General features: G+C 40.6%; 1 protein-coding gene across 6 annotated transcripts in view; it reads left to right on the forward strand.

The window, feature by feature from the left end:
- Nucleotides 1–21450, forward strand: part of apoba (apolipoprotein Ba) — a 128578-nt gene that overhangs the window by 95720 nt on the left and 11408 nt on the right. For 5 of the 6 annotated variants that reach the window (XM_078174838.1, XM_078174843.1, XM_078174840.1 and 2 more), the window contains 15 exons: nucleotides 2479–2602; nucleotides 2726–2872; nucleotides 3031–3242; nucleotides 3749–3956; nucleotides 4048–4218; nucleotides 4373–4576; nucleotides 8708–8881; nucleotides 18239–18444; nucleotides 18530–18712; nucleotides 18888–19018; nucleotides 19500–19710; nucleotides 19877–20061; nucleotides 20162–20337; nucleotides 20722–20843; nucleotides 21046–21419. In XM_078174838.1, coding sequence (XP_078030964.1) covers nucleotides 2479–2602; nucleotides 2726–2872; nucleotides 3031–3242; nucleotides 3749–3956; nucleotides 4048–4218; nucleotides 4373–4576; nucleotides 8708–8881; nucleotides 18239–18444; nucleotides 18530–18712; nucleotides 18888–19018; nucleotides 19500–19710; nucleotides 19877–20061; nucleotides 20162–20337; nucleotides 20722–20843; nucleotides 21046–21419 — 2828 coding nt within the window. The remainder of the gene's footprint in view (nucleotides 1–2478; nucleotides 2603–2725; nucleotides 2873–3030; nucleotides 3243–3748; nucleotides 3957–4047; nucleotides 4219–4372; nucleotides 4577–8707; nucleotides 8882–18238; nucleotides 18445–18529; nucleotides 18713–18887; nucleotides 19019–19499; nucleotides 19711–19876; nucleotides 20062–20161; nucleotides 20338–20721; nucleotides 20844–21045; nucleotides 21420–21450) is intronic. The other variant, XM_078174839.1, reaches the window with a different exon arrangement.

Raw genomic sequence — 21450 nt, forward strand, 5'->3', positions numbered from 1 at the left:
GTGAGTACGCTGGCCATGTAAGAACTGGGATGTTTTCAGCTTCCAGGCATTGTGTACAGATCCTTGCAACATGGGGCCGTGCATTATCATGCTGCAACATGAGGTGATGGTCGTGGATGAATGGCACAACAATGGGCCTCAGGATCTTGTCACGGTATCTCTGTGCATTCAAAACGCCATCAATAAAATGCACCTGTGTTCGTTGTCCGTAACATACGCCTTCCCATGCCATAACCCCACCGCCACCATGGGCCACTCGATCCACAACGTTGACATCAGCAAACCGCTCACCCACACGATGCCACACACGCTGTCTGCCATCTGCCCTGAAAAGTGAAAACTGGGATTCATCCGTGAAGAGAACACCTCTCCAACGTGCCAGACGCCATCGAATGTGAGCATTTGCCCACTCAAGTCGGTTACGACGACAAACTGCAGTCAGGTTGAGACCCCGATGAGGACGACGAGCATGCAGATGAGCTTCCCTGAGACGGTTTCTGACAGTTTGTGCAGAAATTCTTTGGTTTTGCAAACCAATTGTTGCAGCAGCTGTCCGGGTGGCTGGTCACAGACGATCTTGGAGGTGAACATGCTGGATGTGGAGCTCCTGGGCTGGTGTGGTTACACGTGGTCTGCGGTTGTGAGGCCGGTTGGATGTGCTGCCGAATTGTCTGAAACGCCTTTGGAGATGGCTTATGGTAGAGAAATGAACATTCAATTCACGGGCAACAGCTCTGGTGGACATTCCTGCAGTCAGCATGCCAATTGCACGCTCCCTCAAAACTTGTGACATCTGTGGCATTGTGCTGTGTGATAAAACTCAACATTTTAGAGTGGCCTTTTATTGTGGCCAGCCTAAGGCACAACTGTGCAATATTCATGCTGTCTAATCAGCATCTTGATATGCCACACCTGTGAGGTGGGATGGATTATCTCGGCAAAGGAGAAGTACTCACTAACACAGATTTAGACAGATTTGTGAACAATATTTGAGGGAAATGGTCTTTTCTGTGTATAGAAAATGTTTTAGATCTTTGAGTTCAGCTCATGAAAAATGGGAGCAAAAACAAAAGTGTTGTGTTTATATTTTTGTTCAGTGTATATATACATATATATATATATATATATATATATATATATATATATATATATATATACATATATATTTTAAATTGGGGCTGTCAAACACTTCATTTTTTACAACACAATTAATCACAGAGTTTCAGTAGTTAATCATGATTAATCACACTTTTAATCATGTTTGAAATTCAATTGCTGTGCATTTTAAAACAATTTTGAAGTCTATATATTATTTATCATAATAATAATAATAATAATAATAATAATATTTACAAGGTGAAGAAGTTTCTTGACTGGGATTCAAAAAAATGAGAAATTTAATATGCCACGGTATTTGCACTTTTCAGGAGTTCCAGTTGAGTTGCTTTGTCTAATTCAGAAAGGTAATGTATACGTGAAACTTTTGTCCCCCATGACAGTAAGACATATGACTGGTCACAACTTGCCAAACTGAGGATGTCCCCTTAATACATAATATACCTGTGTAATGGTGTGTCTGTGTCACTCTGCAGTTAAACCTCCAAATAACTAGTCGGTGGCGGGGTTTCTGTGAAGTGCTGTGAAGTCTGATTGAATCAAAACACATAATAAACATGGCTCCATAGAGACATCAAACTCAACTACACAAATCAGCTTCATTATAACTCACAAGATTAACAGACAAAACACTTGTCTTTTACTGGACACATTTTCCGCACTAATACAACAAGTTAATGTTATTACCACAAGCCTAAAGCATTTTACACAGCATAAATTATCCTATTGGCTAGCGAGAGTTTTTCTCATAATATTACTGTTGCATTTACAATGTGTCTGCTCAGAACATGGGGACTTATGTTGGTCATTGTCATTTATGTGTTAGTTTATAATTTACATCAATGGTGAATTTGGTGTTAGACTTCAGTAGAGCAGCTGTATTTCCTATGTCGTGGGTTCTATGTGAAAGTTCTTACAGTTCATTCATGCAAGCAGCTATTGGTTGAAATTGTGTGACACTTCACTGGCTCAGGGCTTAGGAGGTTAAGATTTCATGATTATGGTTAATTGAATCAATCATTGCCTTTCATCACTGTGGCAGCAGTAAGCCACAGTGGGAACATTACTGTAAGTGAAGTTACAGTAAAAAGACACAATAGCAGCACCCAATTAATGCGGTTAAAAAAACTAACACGTCACACTCAGAGCTTAATAGCATCATGATTAATGTGTTTACACTGACAGCCCGCATCTAAATATATCTTTTTAAATTGTAGTGAAGCAAAGCACGGCATATTTAATGTTCTATTTTTAACAACTTAATAACTGCTACAAAATGGCCACTAGACTGAAACACTTCTAAACACAATCTTCATTCAAACCAGAGTATCAAATTATATATTCTCTGCCTCTGACCCACAGGTTCTATAAAGCAGAAGTTACACCAGTGGTCACAGATGTGTCAGTGTTCATGGAAACACTCCTAAATGACTGCTTGGGAGGAATCCTTGATAACGATTCTGAGATGTCCTTCCTTGTACTGAGGGTACTGTTTCAAGAATCTTAATGACTGTATTTCCTGATTCTGTGATGAGTCAGCTCATGTCAGGGAAATTGTCTCAGGGGATTAGTCCCCCACAGTTTACTTTTTTTTCTCCCTAATCTCCAGGTTGTTGGTGTCATGGGTCAAGCCATGCAAGCTGTCAGTCCCAGCCTGATTTCCTCCATTTTGCGGTGTGCTAAGAGAACAGACATCCCATTATCAAACCAAAAGGCAGCTATACAGGCCTTTAGGATGATGGAAATTAATGATGAGGTACAATAACTTCACACAAACACATTTATTACATACTGTCGTTGTAGTGTAATGATAACCATGTAATATGTTATGGGATTTAACTGACAGATTGACTTTGTGACGTATTCACAAATGTGCAGTATGTACATTCTAATTTACCATTTGGTCAACCACAGGTCAGAAAAATTTTTTGGGAGGTGTACCAGGATGTTCAAAGCCCTATAGAAAAACGTGTAGCAGCCTACCTGATTCTCATGAAGAACCCAGACCGAGCCCTGCTTAGAGACATTCTAAATGGTTTGGCAAATGTGAGGGATGAGCAGCTCAAGAGCTTTGTGGTCTCCCACCTAAAAAACATCTGCGACTCCAGCGAGCCACAAATGCATGAGTGAGTATTTGGCCAGCAATATTGGCAAGTTAATTAACTGTAGGACTACAATAATATTCATAGCTTCTTAGCACATGCACATCTTTTCTATTGCAAAACTAAATAATAGAAAATGCATCACAGATATCTTATTATATAAACATAGTATCGCTGTATGCTACCCATATAGCTACCACATACAGACAAAGCTAGCACTTAACAGCTAGTTGGTAAAGAAATTTAACGCCCAGCAGCTAAAGAGCCAGCTATTTGGAGTTAGAGATCAAAACAGAGCTAGACTGAATATTGGTCCTACATTCATTAGGTGGCCCCAAAGACAAGTGAATGCTAAAAATGCTATGTTTCCATTGGAAATGGACAACTTCTTGCTAGCAGGTTAGCCATAGCAACATTTTAAGTGACAAAAACCTTTTTCGTACAGTCTTCTTGATTGGAGAAAGAAAACAGAAATGTTGTTTTGGCACTGTGTTATCTTACTACAACCTTCTTTATTCTCTTTACTCAAGACTTAAGAAGGACATTGAGTTGGCCTTGAAAGACCAGCTATCACCAACAAACAAAGTATTTGATGGCATGTCACACAACTACAAAAAAGACTCTCCCTTGGGCTCAGTGCAGAGTAACATCATCTTTAATGCCACAAACACCTTACCTAAGGAAGTGATGCTTGAGACCACTCTAAAGGTTTTTGACTACAACTATGACATCTTTGAGGTATGTCTGTAACACAATATTTCTTATATGTGATGAAAAAAGAAATTAAGTTTGTAAAGATTTTTAAACATTCATAATAACCCCTTTCAAGGTCAATGTTGAGGGAACAGGATTCGAACCAACAATTGATGCTCTCTTTGGAGAAAATGGTTTCTTTCCTAATTCCATCTTCAAAGTCATGTACTGGGCAGATGACAAAGCCAAGATGCTCAGAGAGGTTTTGGAGAGAACTGCCCCTCAAAGATACAGAATGAAGAGAGAGGTGAAATTATTTTTTGACACATCATACACGTTGTGCTTGTCTATGCTATCACCAGATAAAACCCTGCCTTCCTTTCTACAGTTTATTTGGTATGGAAGCGTCATTGTGTATGCATAGCTAAGATCTAATACAGACACTTGTAATATCAATCCAGGTCCCACAGGATCTCATGAAAGACATCGCAAACAGTGTCCAGAAGCTCATGGATGAAATCCGTTTCTCTCCAACCCCTGAAGCCATCGCTTATCTTCGGCTTTTGGGAGCTGAGATCGGATACATTAAGACCAGCGACTTGAGAAACATGGCTGAGACTCTGTCCATGTACTATGATGTTTTCATCAGGGTGCTTCCTTTAAAGGTGAGATCAGTTGTTTCCTAAAATGAATTCTGCAAGAGAATGAAACTGAAAACAAACAAACAAACAAACAAAAAACACAACCATGCATTTTTATTGAGCAAGGGTTTCTTCTTCTTTTGGGATAAAAAGCCTAACAAATTTAACCGAAATTATCCATAATTCTGAGAGTCTTCTTTTATCACATTTAATTGCTTTAGAAAGAAGCTCCAGTTCGTATGTAGCTGGTGCATGATTACATTAACATTAGTTAGTTATTTGGTCAGGTTAACAAAGTTATTTTCAATCAATCAATCAATCAATCAATCAATCAATTTTATTTATAAAGCCCAATATCACAAATCACAATTTGCCTCAAAGTGCTTTACAGCATACAACATCCCTCTGTCCTTATGACCCTGGCAGTGGATAAGGAAATACTCCCCAAAAAAATCCCTTTACGGGGGAAAAAATGGTAGAAACCTCAGGAAGAGCAAATGAGGAGGGATCCCTCTTCCAGGATGGACAGACGTGCAATATATGTCATACAGAACAGATCAACATGATAAACTAACAGTAATCCGTATGACACGAGACAGAAAGAGAGACAGAGACAGAGAGAGATGCAGGACAGACAGTAATGATAATAGCTTACAACAACATTAATGATATTACAATAATAATTATAGCTATTGTGGTACAATATGTTGAAAGTATATATTAATATCTGATAGTATACATATGTGACAATAATCATATGTGTAACAGCAGCAGGAGGCATCACGCACGGCAGCAACACAACCAAACACGTCACACTATCCAGGCACCACTGCGATAGTGCTTTGTAGCAGAATTTGATGGTCAGTTTTGTCAAATGCTGCACTAAGATCTAATAAAACAAGTGCAGAGATGAGTCCTTTCTCTGAAGCAATCAGAAGATCATTTGTACTTTTAATTAATGCTATCTCAGTATTATGATGCATTCTAAATCCTGACTGAAATTATTCAAATAAATTATCATCATAATTACACAGCTGGTCTGCGACTACTTTCTCAAGGATCTTTGAAAGAAAGGGAAGATTAGATATTGGTCTATAGTTGGCTAACACCTCTGGATCCAGGGTGGGCTTTTTTAGAAGAGGTTTAATTACAGCTAAGGGCTAAAGGAATACAAGGCTCAATAGAGCTGTGACTCTCAGTCAGCCTGGCTACATTGCTGAAAAGAAACCTGGGGTTGTTCTTATTTTATTCTATTAATGCTGAGTAATAGTTTGCTCTGGCATTGCGGAGGCCCTTCTTATACATTTTGAGACTCTGTTCCCAGACTAAACAAGATTCTTCGAATTTTGTTAATCACCAATTCCTTTCAAATTTTCACAATATTAGTTATAATGTTTGGGTTTGAGAGTGTTGTTCGTAGCGAGCCTGCAGCGCTTTTGACAAGATGATCAATTCGGGAGAGTTTAAAGTTGGCATGGGAAACCTCTGTTACAGAAGGACATGGTATTAAATTTAATGTCGATGGAATCTTTGCCTTAAATTTTGCGACAGCACTATCTGATAAACATCTAGTATAGTAACTGTTGCTGAGTGGCGTGTAATGGAATAAAAAAAAAACAAAAGTTATTAAATAATGGTCTGACAGAGAGGGATTCTGTGGAAAGACGGTTAGGTTATCAATTTCAATTCCATATGTCAGAACTAGATCGAGGGTATGGTTAAAACAGTGAGTGATAAAAGTACACCCTGACCGAAGCCAATGGAGTCTAATAATGAGATAAATGCAGAAGCCAGGGAGTCATTATCAACGTCAACATGAATGTTAAAATTAAGCAATATCACACGAGAGGGAGTGATGTTGTACTGTATATCATCACGGCTGTGATTCGGTCATAGGCACGAGGCTGCAGGCAATTACAGCTGTGACGATATACAGTACAACATCACGACCTCGGGTGTGATATTGCTTTTGTACAACAGTTCAACAACAGCTTAAACAGCAATGCTGAGTAAGGAAATCTTAACAAAAGGTGATGAAATAAATTATTTAAGTATGTTATGTAGCTCCGCGAAAAAAAATAGTTCCCCCAGTCTGTTGATGAAACGTTGGCAAACCTGGATGTTGGCATGGCCGGATTCTTCTTCCACTCTCCCTCATCCTCATCAGTACCTCATCAGATGATCATTGATATTTCAGTATATATGTAGTGTATAGCTGTAGTGTCAGTTTGCGTCAATGTAGCGAGTGTGACAGTTGGTTAATTAACGGTTGTATTTATATTTATAACACATGTGAGCGGAGTGACTTTACTGTTACATGTCCCAGTGATGTCGTGCTCTATATCAGCACTCATGGAATGCTTCATCCAGTCAAATTACTTGATCGCAGCTAACAATTGTATAATCACCTACAATAATAACTTTATGTGATTTAAGAACTAAACTGGATAAAAACTCTGAGAATTCATATACTACTTCAGAATACGGGCCAGGAGCACAGTACACTATAACAAATAAAAGTGGCTGTGAGGTTTTCCAGGTCAGATGTAAAAGACTAAGAACAAGGCATTCAAATGAATTATAATCTAGTTTAGGTTTAGGGCTGATTAATAGACTAGAGTTAAAAATGGCTGCAACTCCCCCTGCTCGGCTGCTGCCTCGAGGAATGTGGGTATTATTATGACTGGGAGGAGTGGATTCATTTAGACTGACATATTCATCTTGACACAGCCAGGTTTCATTGAGGCTGAGTAAATCAATATGCTTATCTGATATTAATTTGTTTTCTAACACTGCTAACACATTTAATTCTCCTGTTTTGTCTTTCTATCACAGAAGAGGTTTTTAATTGTTATTAGGTTGTTATGCACAACTTCTTTTTGTTTAATTTTACATTTAGATAATTTAGATGGTCGGGGGACAGACACCGTTTGTATAAAACTATGGGTGGGTAACTGCACTAGAAGTTCAGAGAAGCGTGTAGGACTGGTCTCAACTCTGGGTTGTCAGGGTTTTGAATTACTAATAAACATGGCCAGGTTTCTAGATATGTGAGCAGCTCCATCCAAAGTGGGATGAATGCCGTCTCTCCTAATCAGACCAGGTTTTCCCCAGAAAGTTTGCCAATGATTAACGAAACCCACATCGTTTGCTGGACACCACCTGGACAGTGAGCGATGAAATGATGACATGCAGCTAACATCTCATCAGTGGTTCGATTTGGGAGGGGTCCAGAGAAAACTACGGAGTGCGACATAGTTTTAGCATATTCACACACCGAGGCAACATTCATTTTTGTGACTTCCGATTGGTGTAACCGGGTGAATAACAGTCTTATTAAATCTATGTTTAGCCTCAGCCAGCAGTTTTAAATTTGACTCAATGTCACCCGCTCTGGCACAAGGGATACATTTGACTATGGCCGCTGGTGTTGCTAACCTCGCGTTTCTCCAAATAGAGCTGCCAATGATCAGCGGGTTCTCCTCAGCGGGTGCGTCGCTGAGTGGGGAAAAACGGTTGGAAACATGAACAGCCTGGTGAACCGTGGGCTTCGGCTTGGAACTACGCTTTTCCCGGACAGTTACCCAGCCTCATGGCTGCACGGGGGTTACTGGGGGACCGCTAGCAGAGGCTACACTATGTGGCTCTGCACCGGGTACAGGGGGCTGGCTAACTACTGCAGCTACCAAGTGATTTTCCATGGTGCGGAGCCGTGCTTCCAATTCACTAAGCCTTGCCTCCAATACAGCAAATAAACTACACTTGTTACATCTACCACTGTCGCTAAAGGAGGCAGAGGCATAACTGAATATCTGGCACACAGAGCAAGAAAGAGCAGCAGGAGAAGGAGAAATGTTAAGCTAATGTAGCTAACAAGGTAATAACGTGCAAACAACAGCTAAAATTAGCAAGAAAGTTGTTAAAAATAGGAGAGCTATAAGTGCTTAAACAGAACTAGTGTGGGTTAAGACATTAAGTAGATGTTAAGCAAGTGAAGTGAGGAAAAACAGAAAACAAGGTGGTAGAAGTTCACTAGAGCAGCATAGAGACGTTATCACAGAAACACCGGAAATGACACAACACGCTTACCGCAGTACGTCAGTATATAGTATATGTCATATATTCATTCAACCTTTTTTGTTTTCTTTTCAACAGGCCTTTTTGGCATGGACATCTGGCACTGAAAATGAAGTCTTTGCCCACTATATCTTCATGGAGAATGCCTTCTCCTTACCCACTGCCACTGGCTTCCCTTTGAAGTTCTCACTGGCTGGTGTGTTTGCACCTGGTGTCAAAGGAGGCCTGACTCACTCACCTGCTAACTCACTGGTAATGAAGTTAAATATGTTGTAAAATGTGATAGCTTGTAGACATGGGTGAGAACTTGTAGAATAAAAGTCTGAACTTGTATGTTTGAAATTCATACACCTGTGCTCTGAATGTAATGTCACAGAATTTTTTTTCACAATAGATTAATATTTATGAAAATAAAATGAGAACTACAAACTTTTGAGTTTCAGTACAACCAAGACTCAGTGAGTACAACCTCTCAAACCGGTTGTTAACATGTGCTCTCAATTTGTAAAGATGAGCTCTATTTTGTACAGTCACACAGCAAGGTGTCAAAGTTTTTCCCCTTCCCGCGGGAGTTGTATGTTAGCAGAGCTGATGTCCTAAAATAGACGGGTCAGGGAACTATCCCTTTAAGGCTTAAGTCCCAACCAATTGTGCCACCGTGCAAAACATAGCACTGGTGCCTAGATCACAACACATAGTATCTTTTATAGTATCACCAGAATAATTTACAACATTAATGGTGCCCCTTGGTGAGGCCTATATTGTTGTTCCCAACATAAATGGTGCCTCCGTATGATGCCTAAAACTGCTGTTCCCAACATAATTGGTGCCTCCGTATGACACCCAGAAATGTTGATCTCAAACTTTGCTGTTTCCGTATGACACCCAGAAATGTTGATCCCAACATTTCTGGGCGTCATACGGAAACAGCAAAGTTTGAGAAGTCCGACAATGAGTTACAGGCTGAGACACACTGCATGGAGCTGCCTGATGGCACTAGGATCAACAGAGTGACAGAGTGCAGATGATATGCAGAGATTTCCGAAACTGACAGTAGAGGGCAACACCACAACATGACGCTGAGACAGGAGCAGAGCAGAGTGGCAGAGGTGTGAGGACATGACTCTAGTTAGCGTCTCAATAGCGGTGAAACCACGTGGCTAGAACCTTCCTTGTTACAGCATTGATGAAACCACCTCTTAAAAAAGAAAAAAAATCACTCATCATTGATTGATAGATCTGTCACTTTTGGTTACCTTGGGCCATTATAATAAAGGCTTGGGTAACCCCTTCTCTAACAGTGTTGGGGGTACCCCCAACACTACAAAGTAACGCGTTACCAACAAAAATGGCTTTTTTCAGTAACGAGTGTAAGTCACTACTGTCCCTAAATGCAGTAATCACATTACAGTTACTAATCAAACACTTAAGTCGTTACTTGTGTTACATAAATTCATCATTAGATCTTCCCCTTACTTATGAGTTAGTGACGATGGGCTTCAGGCTGTTGCCAACGGGTCGTCCTCCGTGTCCAGCCGGTCAGCGGCGAACACAGATGCGGGGACGGGCCAGAGGATGGGAGAGTTTCTGCCGCAAACAAGCACCAAGACACAGGGAGACATGGGAGCAGCTTCCTGTGTTTACAGCAGATAGCAGGAGTGAGGACAGACATCTCACTCTGTTACTCTGTGGTGCACACTTTGAGTTTATAATTGTAACGTCCGTTGTCCTACTAAGTATTGATAACACACTTAGTATTTTACAAATTCGAGTTTTTTTATTTGATGAACGTGGTGCTGATATATCCCCCCAGCATAACAACTTCTCTGGTGGAAACCCTGCAAATACTTTAGGAGAGAAAGAGGGAAGTCTGCTTAGGGGCCTACCGTGTGAACCAGCTGTGCAATGAACAATAAGCTCTGGCCGGGCACCTCATGCAACAGCCTAATAGCATAATGGATTTCAGTCATCGCTACAATTACACTGATGGGAGAAAACATATGCTTTTATACAAGTGAGGGGGCACTGCCCTCTGGTGCCCCCTCGTGAAGCCGACTCTGGGTATATCCATCTAGGTTACTACACCTACCTTAGGATCGTTACACATATGTAAGGTTTAATGCTATATCTTTAACTGGCAAATTACGTGACAATGTATTTCAGGCAATTTTACAGAGTAACTAGAATGCAACGAGTATTGTAACTAATTACTTTCTCCAGGGAGTAGTCAAGTAAAGTAAGGGATTACTTTTTTCCTAAGTAATGTGTGATGTGTAATACATTACTTTTTTGAGTAACGACCCCCAACACTGTTCCCATATTATAATAATAATAATTATAATTATAACTAGAACTGCAAGCAGTTATGAACGGGGTCCAAGCCTCCCCGCGCAACTTGGCCTCCATGCCCTATGGAGCCCACGATAGTCAGCCCCAAAGGACGACAGGCTCGGGGTGATTGTCAGGACACAGGCCAACGTCTGAGCTCCAGTATTCACCGTAATGGGAAGTGCATTGGAAGTACTAAAGGTTGAATGTGTTTGTTGCAATAAGTCACGCCCACTTTGACCAATCATTACCAAGCCTTGCAGCTGGCCTCAGGACTGTCCCCACATCATGCTCACCAATTTTTGTATAAATCCGATCAACGTTTATGAAATGTGATATTTCTGGGTTTACAGCATCCACTAGCGGCCAATTTGGGCCAAATTTGGCACCAAGCCTCTGAAGAACCTCTGGAACAAGTGTGTTAAGTGTCATGTTGATATAATTTAGTCTGACAAAAATATGCAACAATATGTGTATTTTAGCTAGCAATTTTTTTTTTTTTGTTGTCAATAATTCCGGGCAAAAATCTTTTGATAACTTTAGATCAGGTCCATCTTGAGAGTTGACCTGCCAAGTTTCATGCTGTTTGGGCAAAATATGTAGTTCGAAAAAGTACGTTTTGGATGTGTTGTGACTTAGCGAAAGAAATGTGCAGCGGAAGTGAGCGGGGCCTGGTAAGGCCAGCTCTATTTAGGGAATGTGTGGATATAAAGTTTATGAATGTGTGATTTAAAATGTGGACCTTAAAGGAAAAACGCGTTTGCATCTGTTTTAGCGCCACCTAGTGGAGTATCTGCACAATTTTTGATGTGATAGGTCTGTGTCCTACTCTATATGTACTCTGTAAATTTCACAGTGCTTAGTACAATACTTCAGCTGAAATAAAAGTTTGTATTTCATCTTGTAATAAGCCATGCCCACTCTGACCAGTCATGACCACCTTCAATACATGGCCTCAGGAATGGCCCTACATCATACCCACCAAATTTAATAAAACTCAGTGTAGCCATTTAGGAGATATAAACTTCCCATGTTTATAGCGCCCCCTAGTAGCCAATGTTTACCAACTTCAGTTCACACCCTCATAGTCACATACTAACCCAGGGTCTTAAGTTTGGTTTTGATAGCTTTTAATTTGACAAAGATACAGAACAGATTGCATTTTTATAGCTAGCTACAAAAATTTGTTCATTAATAATTCACACATTTTTTGACCGAGCAAAATTCTGTTGATAACTTTAGATCAGGTCCATCTTCTGAGTCTAGGTGCCAAGTTTCATGAAGTTCGGTTAAAATCTCTAGGAGGAGTTTGAAAAAGTAGGTTTTGAAGTTTATGCAATTTTTGGATGGATAAAAGTTGGGCGGAAGTGGGCATGGCCATGGTCAAGTGATGCAGTTCCATTCAGGGAATCCATGGATGTAAGACTTTTGAATGTGCCACATACAGTGTGGGAGTTATCAAAACGCGTTTGCCTTGATTGTAGTGCCCCCTGCAGGCGCACATATGTATTTTCTTGCGACTTAGGTCCCTGCAGGGGTCTGGACCAACCCTCCAAATTGCACCACCCTCCCTTACACGGTGTAGCCTGCAGCACCACTTTTATTTACGGAAAAATAATGATATGTATAATAATAATAATTAAAGCTGCAAGCAGCTGTGATCAGGCCCTCGCTCCCCCATGCAACCACGGGGGCCTGAAGCACACGGGCTGTGGCGCGAAGCGAGAAGGGAGAAAATCCCTGGCAGGAGCGAAAAAATGCAATGTTTTGTTTATCCACCAGGGGCACTGGGAGTGTAACTAAATGTGTGCAGGTGTGTCCAGGGGCGCACCCTCATCACACATGTGAAGTTTCGAGCAAATCGGACAATGTCAATGTATAATAGGGCATTTCCTGTTTCCACAAGGGGGTGGGATGAGCAAGATTGCCTACGAGCATATGGAGGCATTGAGGGTGGGGCTCTTTTCATGTACAGAAATTTTGAAGCAGTTTGGATGAAGTCTGTGGGAGACAGAGCTGCTTCAATATGCATGGAGATGCATCAAATATGGTGGTGCCATGGAGGCCACACCCCTTGACATAGAGAAAACCTTTTAATAACTTTTGATCAGCATGGTCTCTGGATGATCTGTAAAAAAATTGACGTCGATTGGATGAAATCCCTAGGACTAGTTCGTTAAAATACAACATGTGGAAATCACGTCAAAATGACAAGTCAGAATCAAAATGGCTGACTTCCTGTTTGGAGTAGACCATTGGTGCCAGAGACTTTTATGTGCGTCTGGACAACATACACATGTGTACCAATTTTCATGTTCCTACTCCAAAAAAACCCTATGGGGAGGGATTTTTGAAAATTTCAAGGGGGCGCTATAGAGGCATTTTGTCCCCCCCATGGGCGACGCCCCTATCAGATGCAAGAGCTCGCCATTCTTGACCTGTGTATCAATTTTCATGAGGAGACAGAGACAGACAGAACACAGAGAGACCTGTTTTAGTGGAGATTTAAGTCCTCGAACAAGTTCTTCCCATTCCCAAACTGTTGGTCCAATCATGAAAATAATGTGATGATGAGAGAGATAAAGTTATACAGAAGATCTGTTTAGTAGCAGTTGAGCTGTCATGTGTGCGTCTTTAAAGCCGATACAATTAATGGTGTAGGAGGAGATGTTTTTTTTAAGAGCATGCTCCAGGCAAAATCTTACTTTGAAAGGTCAAATAGCTCACTTCCTGTTGGAATTAGGTCATGGGTGTCAGCGCGTGATTTGTAAGTCAAACACACCAGTTTTGGTTTGATACTTCTACGACATTCCTACGGGCTGCAGTGGCCAGTTTAGTGCACCTAGGTGGCGCTAGAGAGCCCATTTTGGCACTTTAGGGGTTGATAATGTGTATTTGCTGTTTCAAATGAAGATTCTGCTGCTGTAATCTGTCCTTTAAAGATTGTGAGACACACAGACAGAGAGAGCCATGTGTGCGTGTCTGTGTGTGCAGTCGTTGTCATGGCGATTAATGACTTGCCTGCACTTGAGGGGCACACACAGAGCTCATGAGAGAGCAGATCAGCAAAGGCTGTTTATAATGCGTTTTAACTCCTCGAACAAATTCTTGCCATACCCAAACCATTGGTCCAAGCAAGAAAATAAAGTGATTGTGAGAGACAGCCACGTCTCGTGAACGAGTCAATAATGTGGTCACCGGAGCGAGATTAAAATGTGTTGCACCCCAGCTGTTTCCAGAAATTTCTCCTCTGAGTTTACATGGGAGAGAATGAGAAAGAAATCGGCACTCCCTTCGCTTTGGAGCCACTCAGCAAAAATGTGTATGTTTGAGAGATTCCATGTCAACATATCTGTGAGCTGGACAAATTTTCCTACGTTTTGTGGTATAAATTGTGTCTGTACAGTGAAAATTGTGGCCATGGCAGCGAGTTAAAGACGAAAGTTTTAGACGATTTTTAGAGCCCTCTCCACTCTAGCTCACAGCATTCTGTGCAAGACACACCCATTGTAAAGTGAGAATTTCTCCACTTTTGCTCATGGTACTTTGAGAGGCACAGATGAAAAACGGTAAAAGATATGAAAAAGATGAAAACATGAGTGAATAGATGAGACCTGTGGCAACATTTGAGAGTTGGAATGGAGTCTGTAGCACAAAGTATGGAGACGCTGTAAATGCTAGAAAAAGCCTTAAGATTGGTCTCTTTCTCCCCCCTGCTGCCATTCATTTCCTATGGGACAGCTTTCAAAGATCGTCAGGACGTTTTTCTGACATCTCACCTTATGGAGGCCATAAAATCCAAACTAAGCAAGTAATGAAAAAGTTACGAATAACTTTTGATTAGAATGAGTTGATCTGTCATCTGTGCAAGTTTGAAGCCGATTGGATAAGCGGTGTATGAGAAGAAGATTTTTTAGGAAAGGCAGTTTTAAGGCAAAATCTTACTTTGAAAGGGCAAATATCTCACTTCCTGTTGGATTTAGGTCAGGGGTGTCAGCACGTGATTTTTAGGCCTTCATGAGACGAACACGCCACTTTTGGTTTCATGTTTCTACGACATTCCTACAGGCCGTGGCGGCCATTTTTGTGTGCCTAGGTGGCGCTAGAGAGCCCATTTTGGCACTTTAGGGGTTAATGTCATGATTTTCTAAAATTTTTCACCGGTTCTGATGTGCGTGCCAATTTTGGTGAGTTTTTGAGCATGTTTAGGGGGTCAAATTCCAGTTCAAAGAGGCGACGGGAGAAAGAATAATAATAATAAACGGAGCAAAAACAATAGGGTCCTCGCCTTCAGCGAGGACTGCTCTGTGAGCAGTCCTCTGCCTTAGGGCTCGGTCCCTTATTAAAGCTGCAAGCAGCGTTTGGCGGGACTTCGCACTCGCGCCCATTTCGGGCCCCAGCTTATGTCGTCACTGTGAATTATTTCGAAATATCAAACATGTTGCCACAAACATCAGAAAATCCTTACAGAGCTGAACGTTTTGATGTTTGAATGCTTTCTGTAGCTGTAGGCATGTAGAAGTGATGTCACAATATGCAAATTAGATGAGCGAATTTCTTCCCATCAGATTTATTTTGAGGAAGAGAAAACAAAAACAGCACAAAACAAAAGAAATCTACTGTGTAAATATGTTCAAAATGTTGTTTTACTGAGATGTATGAAATCCAATATGGCCGTCGCCTAGTGACGTCACAATATGCAAATTAGATGAGTTAATTTACTCCCATGACAAACTTTGGGTCATGATGAATAGTTTTCTCATTTACAGTATGCCTTTATCTCTCACCACTTTCAAGCCACAGCCTTTTGAAATGTTGAAATGAAAATGGAATATTTTCCTCAATAAACTCTGGCACCTAAAGGGTTAAAATGGAGATTGTGCCCATGTCATGTCTGCATGTAAGATTTAGACACACACACACCATGTTTCTGTGAGTTTGTGTGTGACAGCGGTTGCCATGGTGATGAAGTAAGTGCACCTGGCAGAAGAGCAGAGAGAGAGAGACAGAACACAGAGAGACCTGTTTTAGTGGAGATTTAACTCCTCGAAGAGGTTCTTCCCATTCCCAAACCGCTGGTCCAGTCATCAAAATAATGTGATCATGAGAGAAATAAAGTTATACAGAAGATCTGTTTAGCAGCAGTTGAACTGGTATGTGTGCGTCTTTAAAGCCGACACAATAAACGGTGTAGGAGGAGATGTGTTTTTTTTAAGAGCACGTTTGAGGGGAAATCTTACTTTGAAAGGGCAAATAGCTCACTTCCTGTTGGATTTAGGTCATGGGTGTTAGCGTGTTATTTGTAGGTCGAACACTCCAGTTTTGGTTTGATCTTGATACGACATTCCTACGGGCTGCAGTGGCCAGTTTAGTGCACCTATGTGGCGCTAGAGAGCCCATTTTGGCACTGTAGGGGTTAATAATGTGTGTGTTCTGTTTCAAATGAAGTTTCTGCTGCTGTAATCTGTCCTTTAAAGATTGTGAGACACACAGACCAGAGAACCCTGTGGCTGTGTCTGTGTGTGCAGCCGTTGTCATGGCGATTAATGACTTGCCCGCACCTGTGGCAGACACAGACACATCAGGAGAGCAGATCACCAAAGGCTGTTTATAAAGGGATTTAACTCCTCGAACAAATGCTTCACATACCCAAACCATTGGTCCAAGCATGAAAATAAAGTGATTTTGAGAGACAGTAAGGCACCAGTATGGAACACTTCCAGTTCACTCCTGTTAACTCTACACTAAAATATGTGTATGAATATGTTTATGACAAAGCATGAATCTTGGCATGAATTATATTATTTTTACAAACTGACATCATGATGCAGTTATTTTGGCATCCTATTGTATTGTATTGCAATTAAATCACAACAAAACCTGTTTATTTTGAATTCATACTGCTGTAGTACACCAGATTAAATCATCCAATGTGATTTACTGGATACAGTGAATATTTATTGATTTGACACACCAATTATGGAACTGCCACTCTGCAGCTGGGACAGAACGCCTGTAGTTGGTGTCCAACCAGGAAATCCTGGCACGGATCTTAGCTAGCAGGTCATCAACTGGGTACCGGATAGCCTCCGGTAGTGCTGGAAGCATGAGTCATCCAGACAGAGTTCCTGGAGAAGGCTGCAAAATTCACCAAGCTGTGTGCGCTTCCACAGGATATTATGGAGCCACATGATGGCATTTGTTTTTCCTATGTGTTTGGGACTACCACAATAGGTACAAAGCAGCTAACTCTGTGATGTCAGACATGGTTAATGACAGAAAGAAATGGTGGAAAGAAACTTTCTTGATATTTATGGGGATAAGCCCTTCCTCCTTCCAAACAATTGTCACGCAGTGGACTGGAAAAAAACACAAATGACCCCACATTCAAACTTGCGTGATCCTACAGTCAAACTTGAGTAACACATTGTGAAAATTTGCACTGCTCTCGGTGTGAGCACACATTTATAGTCAAGATGGCAATGAGGATAACCAAAATGGTAAATTATTAATCTCATTTAATGCCTAACTTTAGTGGAACTGAAGATATCAGATATGGAATTTATCTGCAGATCCTCTGATTCTAAATGAGACAAAACTTTTCTATGGATGCCAGTTTTTTTGCCACAGCGAAGGCTAAAATATGTCCTGCAATAAATGGTCAGGCTTGTTATTTTTAGCCTGGATGATTTCTGAAAAACATGCAGCCCTTACTGGCCAGCTAACAGGAGTGTGGAGCCAGTACTCAATGGTTTAAAACAGTCAATATTTTTTTCAGCAACTGTGAATCTCCACAACTAAGTGAGATTATTCAGCATACAGTCATAAATGTGCACATAAATATTACACTGATTGGTCCAGTTTGCGAGATTAGCTGGGAACAGACAGATACACACATTAACACATGCATACACTGATCTCGCAAACTGGACCCATCAGTGTGGATATTGTCTGAGTGAAAATGTATTTTTACAAGCTCACTTTAAAAAAACAAAACAAAAAAACAAGCTCTTGTGTTTTTGTGACTTCAAATTTAGATCACGTGTGTGAATATTTTAGTGAAAATTTAAACATACAAGTTCAGATCTTTGTTCAAGGGTCCTTACATCATATTTTGCAAATTCTTACATCAAGTCTACAAGCTCTTGCATTTTGCAACATATTTACCTTCATGGCTTCTCTTCATCTTAGTTTATATGTAAAATAAAGGGATAATTTTACTAAATGTCCTAACTGTGAATTGATGTGTACAGCTATTAAGTTGCATCCTTCTCCTTGCAGACTGACTTGTCCTTCATGCCTTCAGTTGGGCTAGAGATTATCACCAAAATGGGTGTGCACATTCCAGACTATGTGGAGGCCTGGACTGAGATGGACACTAATTTGTATCATGAGAGTTCCCTTAATGCTAAGGTCACCATGAGTAGAAACCAGATGCGACTGTCCATCCGTGCCCCTGAATCAAACACTCAGCTGTTCAGCATTAGGTCAGTGACAGCATTAAAACACCTTTAGTGGTTGCTAGCATCATGTTGTTCTTGCTCACCATTTCTCTTTCATTTTGAAATCCAGCAACAAGCTGCTGTCAGTGTCCTCTGGTCAAACACCAATAGTGCCATCCCTGGTGGAGGACCAGACTAACTCAGCTGACTGCCGTCACCTTTTCAGTGGTCTGAAATTGTGCACAATTGTGCAATACTCCAATGCTACTTCCATGGACCAGGCCCAATATTACTCCCTGACTGGAGAAAGCAGGTAAGTTAAGAAAGCATTTTTTTATTTTTTTAGTTTTAGTTTAAGAAATTACTATTTGGGTAGGTAATCAGTTACTGTAATTAATCAATATTTCAATTTCCCTAATGCAGTACTCCGAATAGTAAACAGACCTAAAGAGAGAGCTAAGATAATAGAACGTGTGTTGTTTTCTCAGGTTTGCAGTTGAAATCCAGCCAACAGGGGAAGTTTCAGAGTATACTGTCACCATCGCTGATGAAACGGTCAGAGAGGGTAAAAAAGATCGTCATAAGGTAGACTCGCTGAAGTTTACCCTGAAGGCAGAAGGTATTGCTATAAGATAATGTGTCTGTGTTTGTGTGTTTGTGCACATGTAAGGGGCCAGCCCACTATCCCTAACAATTGCATCCATACTGGACAATGCCACACCTCCTGATTGACATCCAGTGCTAATGTTGAGTGCCAAACCAGGACAAAGTGTGTTTTTTTCATGGCAAGGTGGACAATAAGGTTGCCAAGTTTTGCCAAGTAATTGGCATTTGTCATTGAACATAATCCTGGGTTTTGTGTAACTATCCCAGGTTGTTATGGGCATGTACTGGAACTGTACGGTCCAGAATATATAGATGTGCATCACAAGATTCAGCCCTTATTAATCACTACATTCTTGTACATGTAATAAGGGTATAATAAGTGATCTTATGATATTGATATAGGGACCTGCCCTAATAGATCTTGAAGCACCAGTTGCCACTTGTTGCCCAGCAGATGAACACTGACAAATGAATTTAATTCCTGCTGATCCTAGGGTATTATTCATCCGAGGCCACTGCATCTCTGAAATACAACCGCAACCAGAACACTCTCACCACTGACGTTGTAATTCCCAACTACAATGTGGAAGCAGGCATCAAGCTGGCTATAACTGACAGTGATGCCAAAGAAAAGAAGATGAGAGGTATCACCATTGATGTCACCAACAGAAACATCCCGCAACTGACTTTTGTTGGACGCACAAGGTACATGTACAAATCTTTAATTATTCCTAATGATAGATAATGCTAAAGTTTCAACTGTGCTGTGTGCTTTCTTTAGACTATTTTGTTTTAGCAGGGAATGTATGATGAGAACATCCCCTGACATGCAAATAATTCTGAAACTGAGTTGCAGTTCTAAATGCCCTAGTTTTAAATGTAGACTTGACATGATGAAGAAAGCCATGCTGCAACTCCTACTGGTCATTCCATCTCTGAAAACCAATGCCTCCATCACTGCAACCCTGAAGAGGGATGAGGATGTGCTCATGGACTTGGAGACACTCATCAACCTCCCTGAGACATCCTTCCAACAGAAAGCTTTCCTCAAATACAGTAACTGTCAGCCATCACTCACAGCTTTAGCACAGATGACAGATGAACAAAATTCATGAATTTGTATATTTGCGGATGCATTTGGATTTTCTCTCAACAGGTGATGACAAGTTTGTGGTGGAACTGAAATCTGATCTGAATTCAGAGATTCAAAAAGTAATCCCAAATATGGAGGATCATCATAAACAGCTTCAAAACCTCAGTGATCATATCCTGGACCAGAAAGTGGCAAAGACTGATATGAAACTGCGTCACATAATCACCAAAGGACTTGAGGTAGTGCTGTTACATCTGACACTATATTTATTATGTTCTCAAAAGACCTTATGTTTCCAATTCTAATCAGTCTAATTTATTATATTTCAAAGAGTAAATAATATTGATGAAAAGTTAGCCCATTGGCCAGTGACATACTGACTAGTTTGGGAGTAGATAGTGCTACCATGTGGCCATTTATGAAACTTCATGTTGTGCACCATATTTAAAGGAGTACTCAGATTTAGTATTAGACTCTTATGACAGTGTTGGACTCGCTGGACAGATAGAAAGAAAAATTGATACAGCAGAACTAGTCTTTTTTATTACATGCATTTTCTTTAGTGCTTTCAAGCTGTACTGTTTTTGTTCTGGGTGAAATGTTATCTTCGTGTCATCCTGAAGGCAGGTGACATATGGTTAGACAAACTGATACCGCGCATACCCTATCTTGCTAACCTACGAAGTAAGAGGAGCATCTCAGATCTCACCCTGCCTGCCCTGCCTGAAAAACTGTATCTGCAGTTGTAAGTGTTTAATTAATAAAGTTTAAGAATATTACTTGCTTTAAGGTATTATCAGGCATAAAACCTAACTCAGCAGTTCAGTTATACTAGTTGTTCTGTCCTGTAATTACCTATCTATGTACAGTTCATCAATACATTTTCAAATGTAAAGTTCAAAATCGGCAAATTTATATGTATGTTGCATTTTCTTTTACCTCAACAGTGACACCTTGTTCCAATATCAGTTCAACAAGTATAAGATGGCCTTCTCACTTCCTCTTCCACATGGAGGCAAACAGTCAGAAGACCTGAACATCCCAACCACTCTGTCTATTCCCTTTATAGGTTTACCAAACGTAGGCCTATATATTCCTGCTAAAAATTATCCACTACCATCATTCACTATACCGCCTTCTTTGGATTTTACTCTTCCTCTTCTCGGTCTGGCTGAGGCATCCACCAAGATAAACAGCAACTTCTATAGCTGGGAAGGCTCCATCTCTGGGGGCAACAACACTGTCAGTGTCCCAAGCTACATTGTACAGTATAAATCTTTGGCACAATCACCTTTCAACCTACTGTCCTACAAGCTTGAAGGTAACATCTTTTTAAAATACTAATTCTTAAT

Source organism: Epinephelus lanceolatus, chromosome 15 (assembly GCF_041903045.1).
Source record: "Epinephelus lanceolatus isolate andai-2023 chromosome 15, ASM4190304v1, whole genome shotgun sequence".
NCBI classification, from domain to species: domain Eukaryota; kingdom Metazoa; phylum Chordata; class Actinopteri; order Perciformes; family Serranidae; genus Epinephelus; species Epinephelus lanceolatus.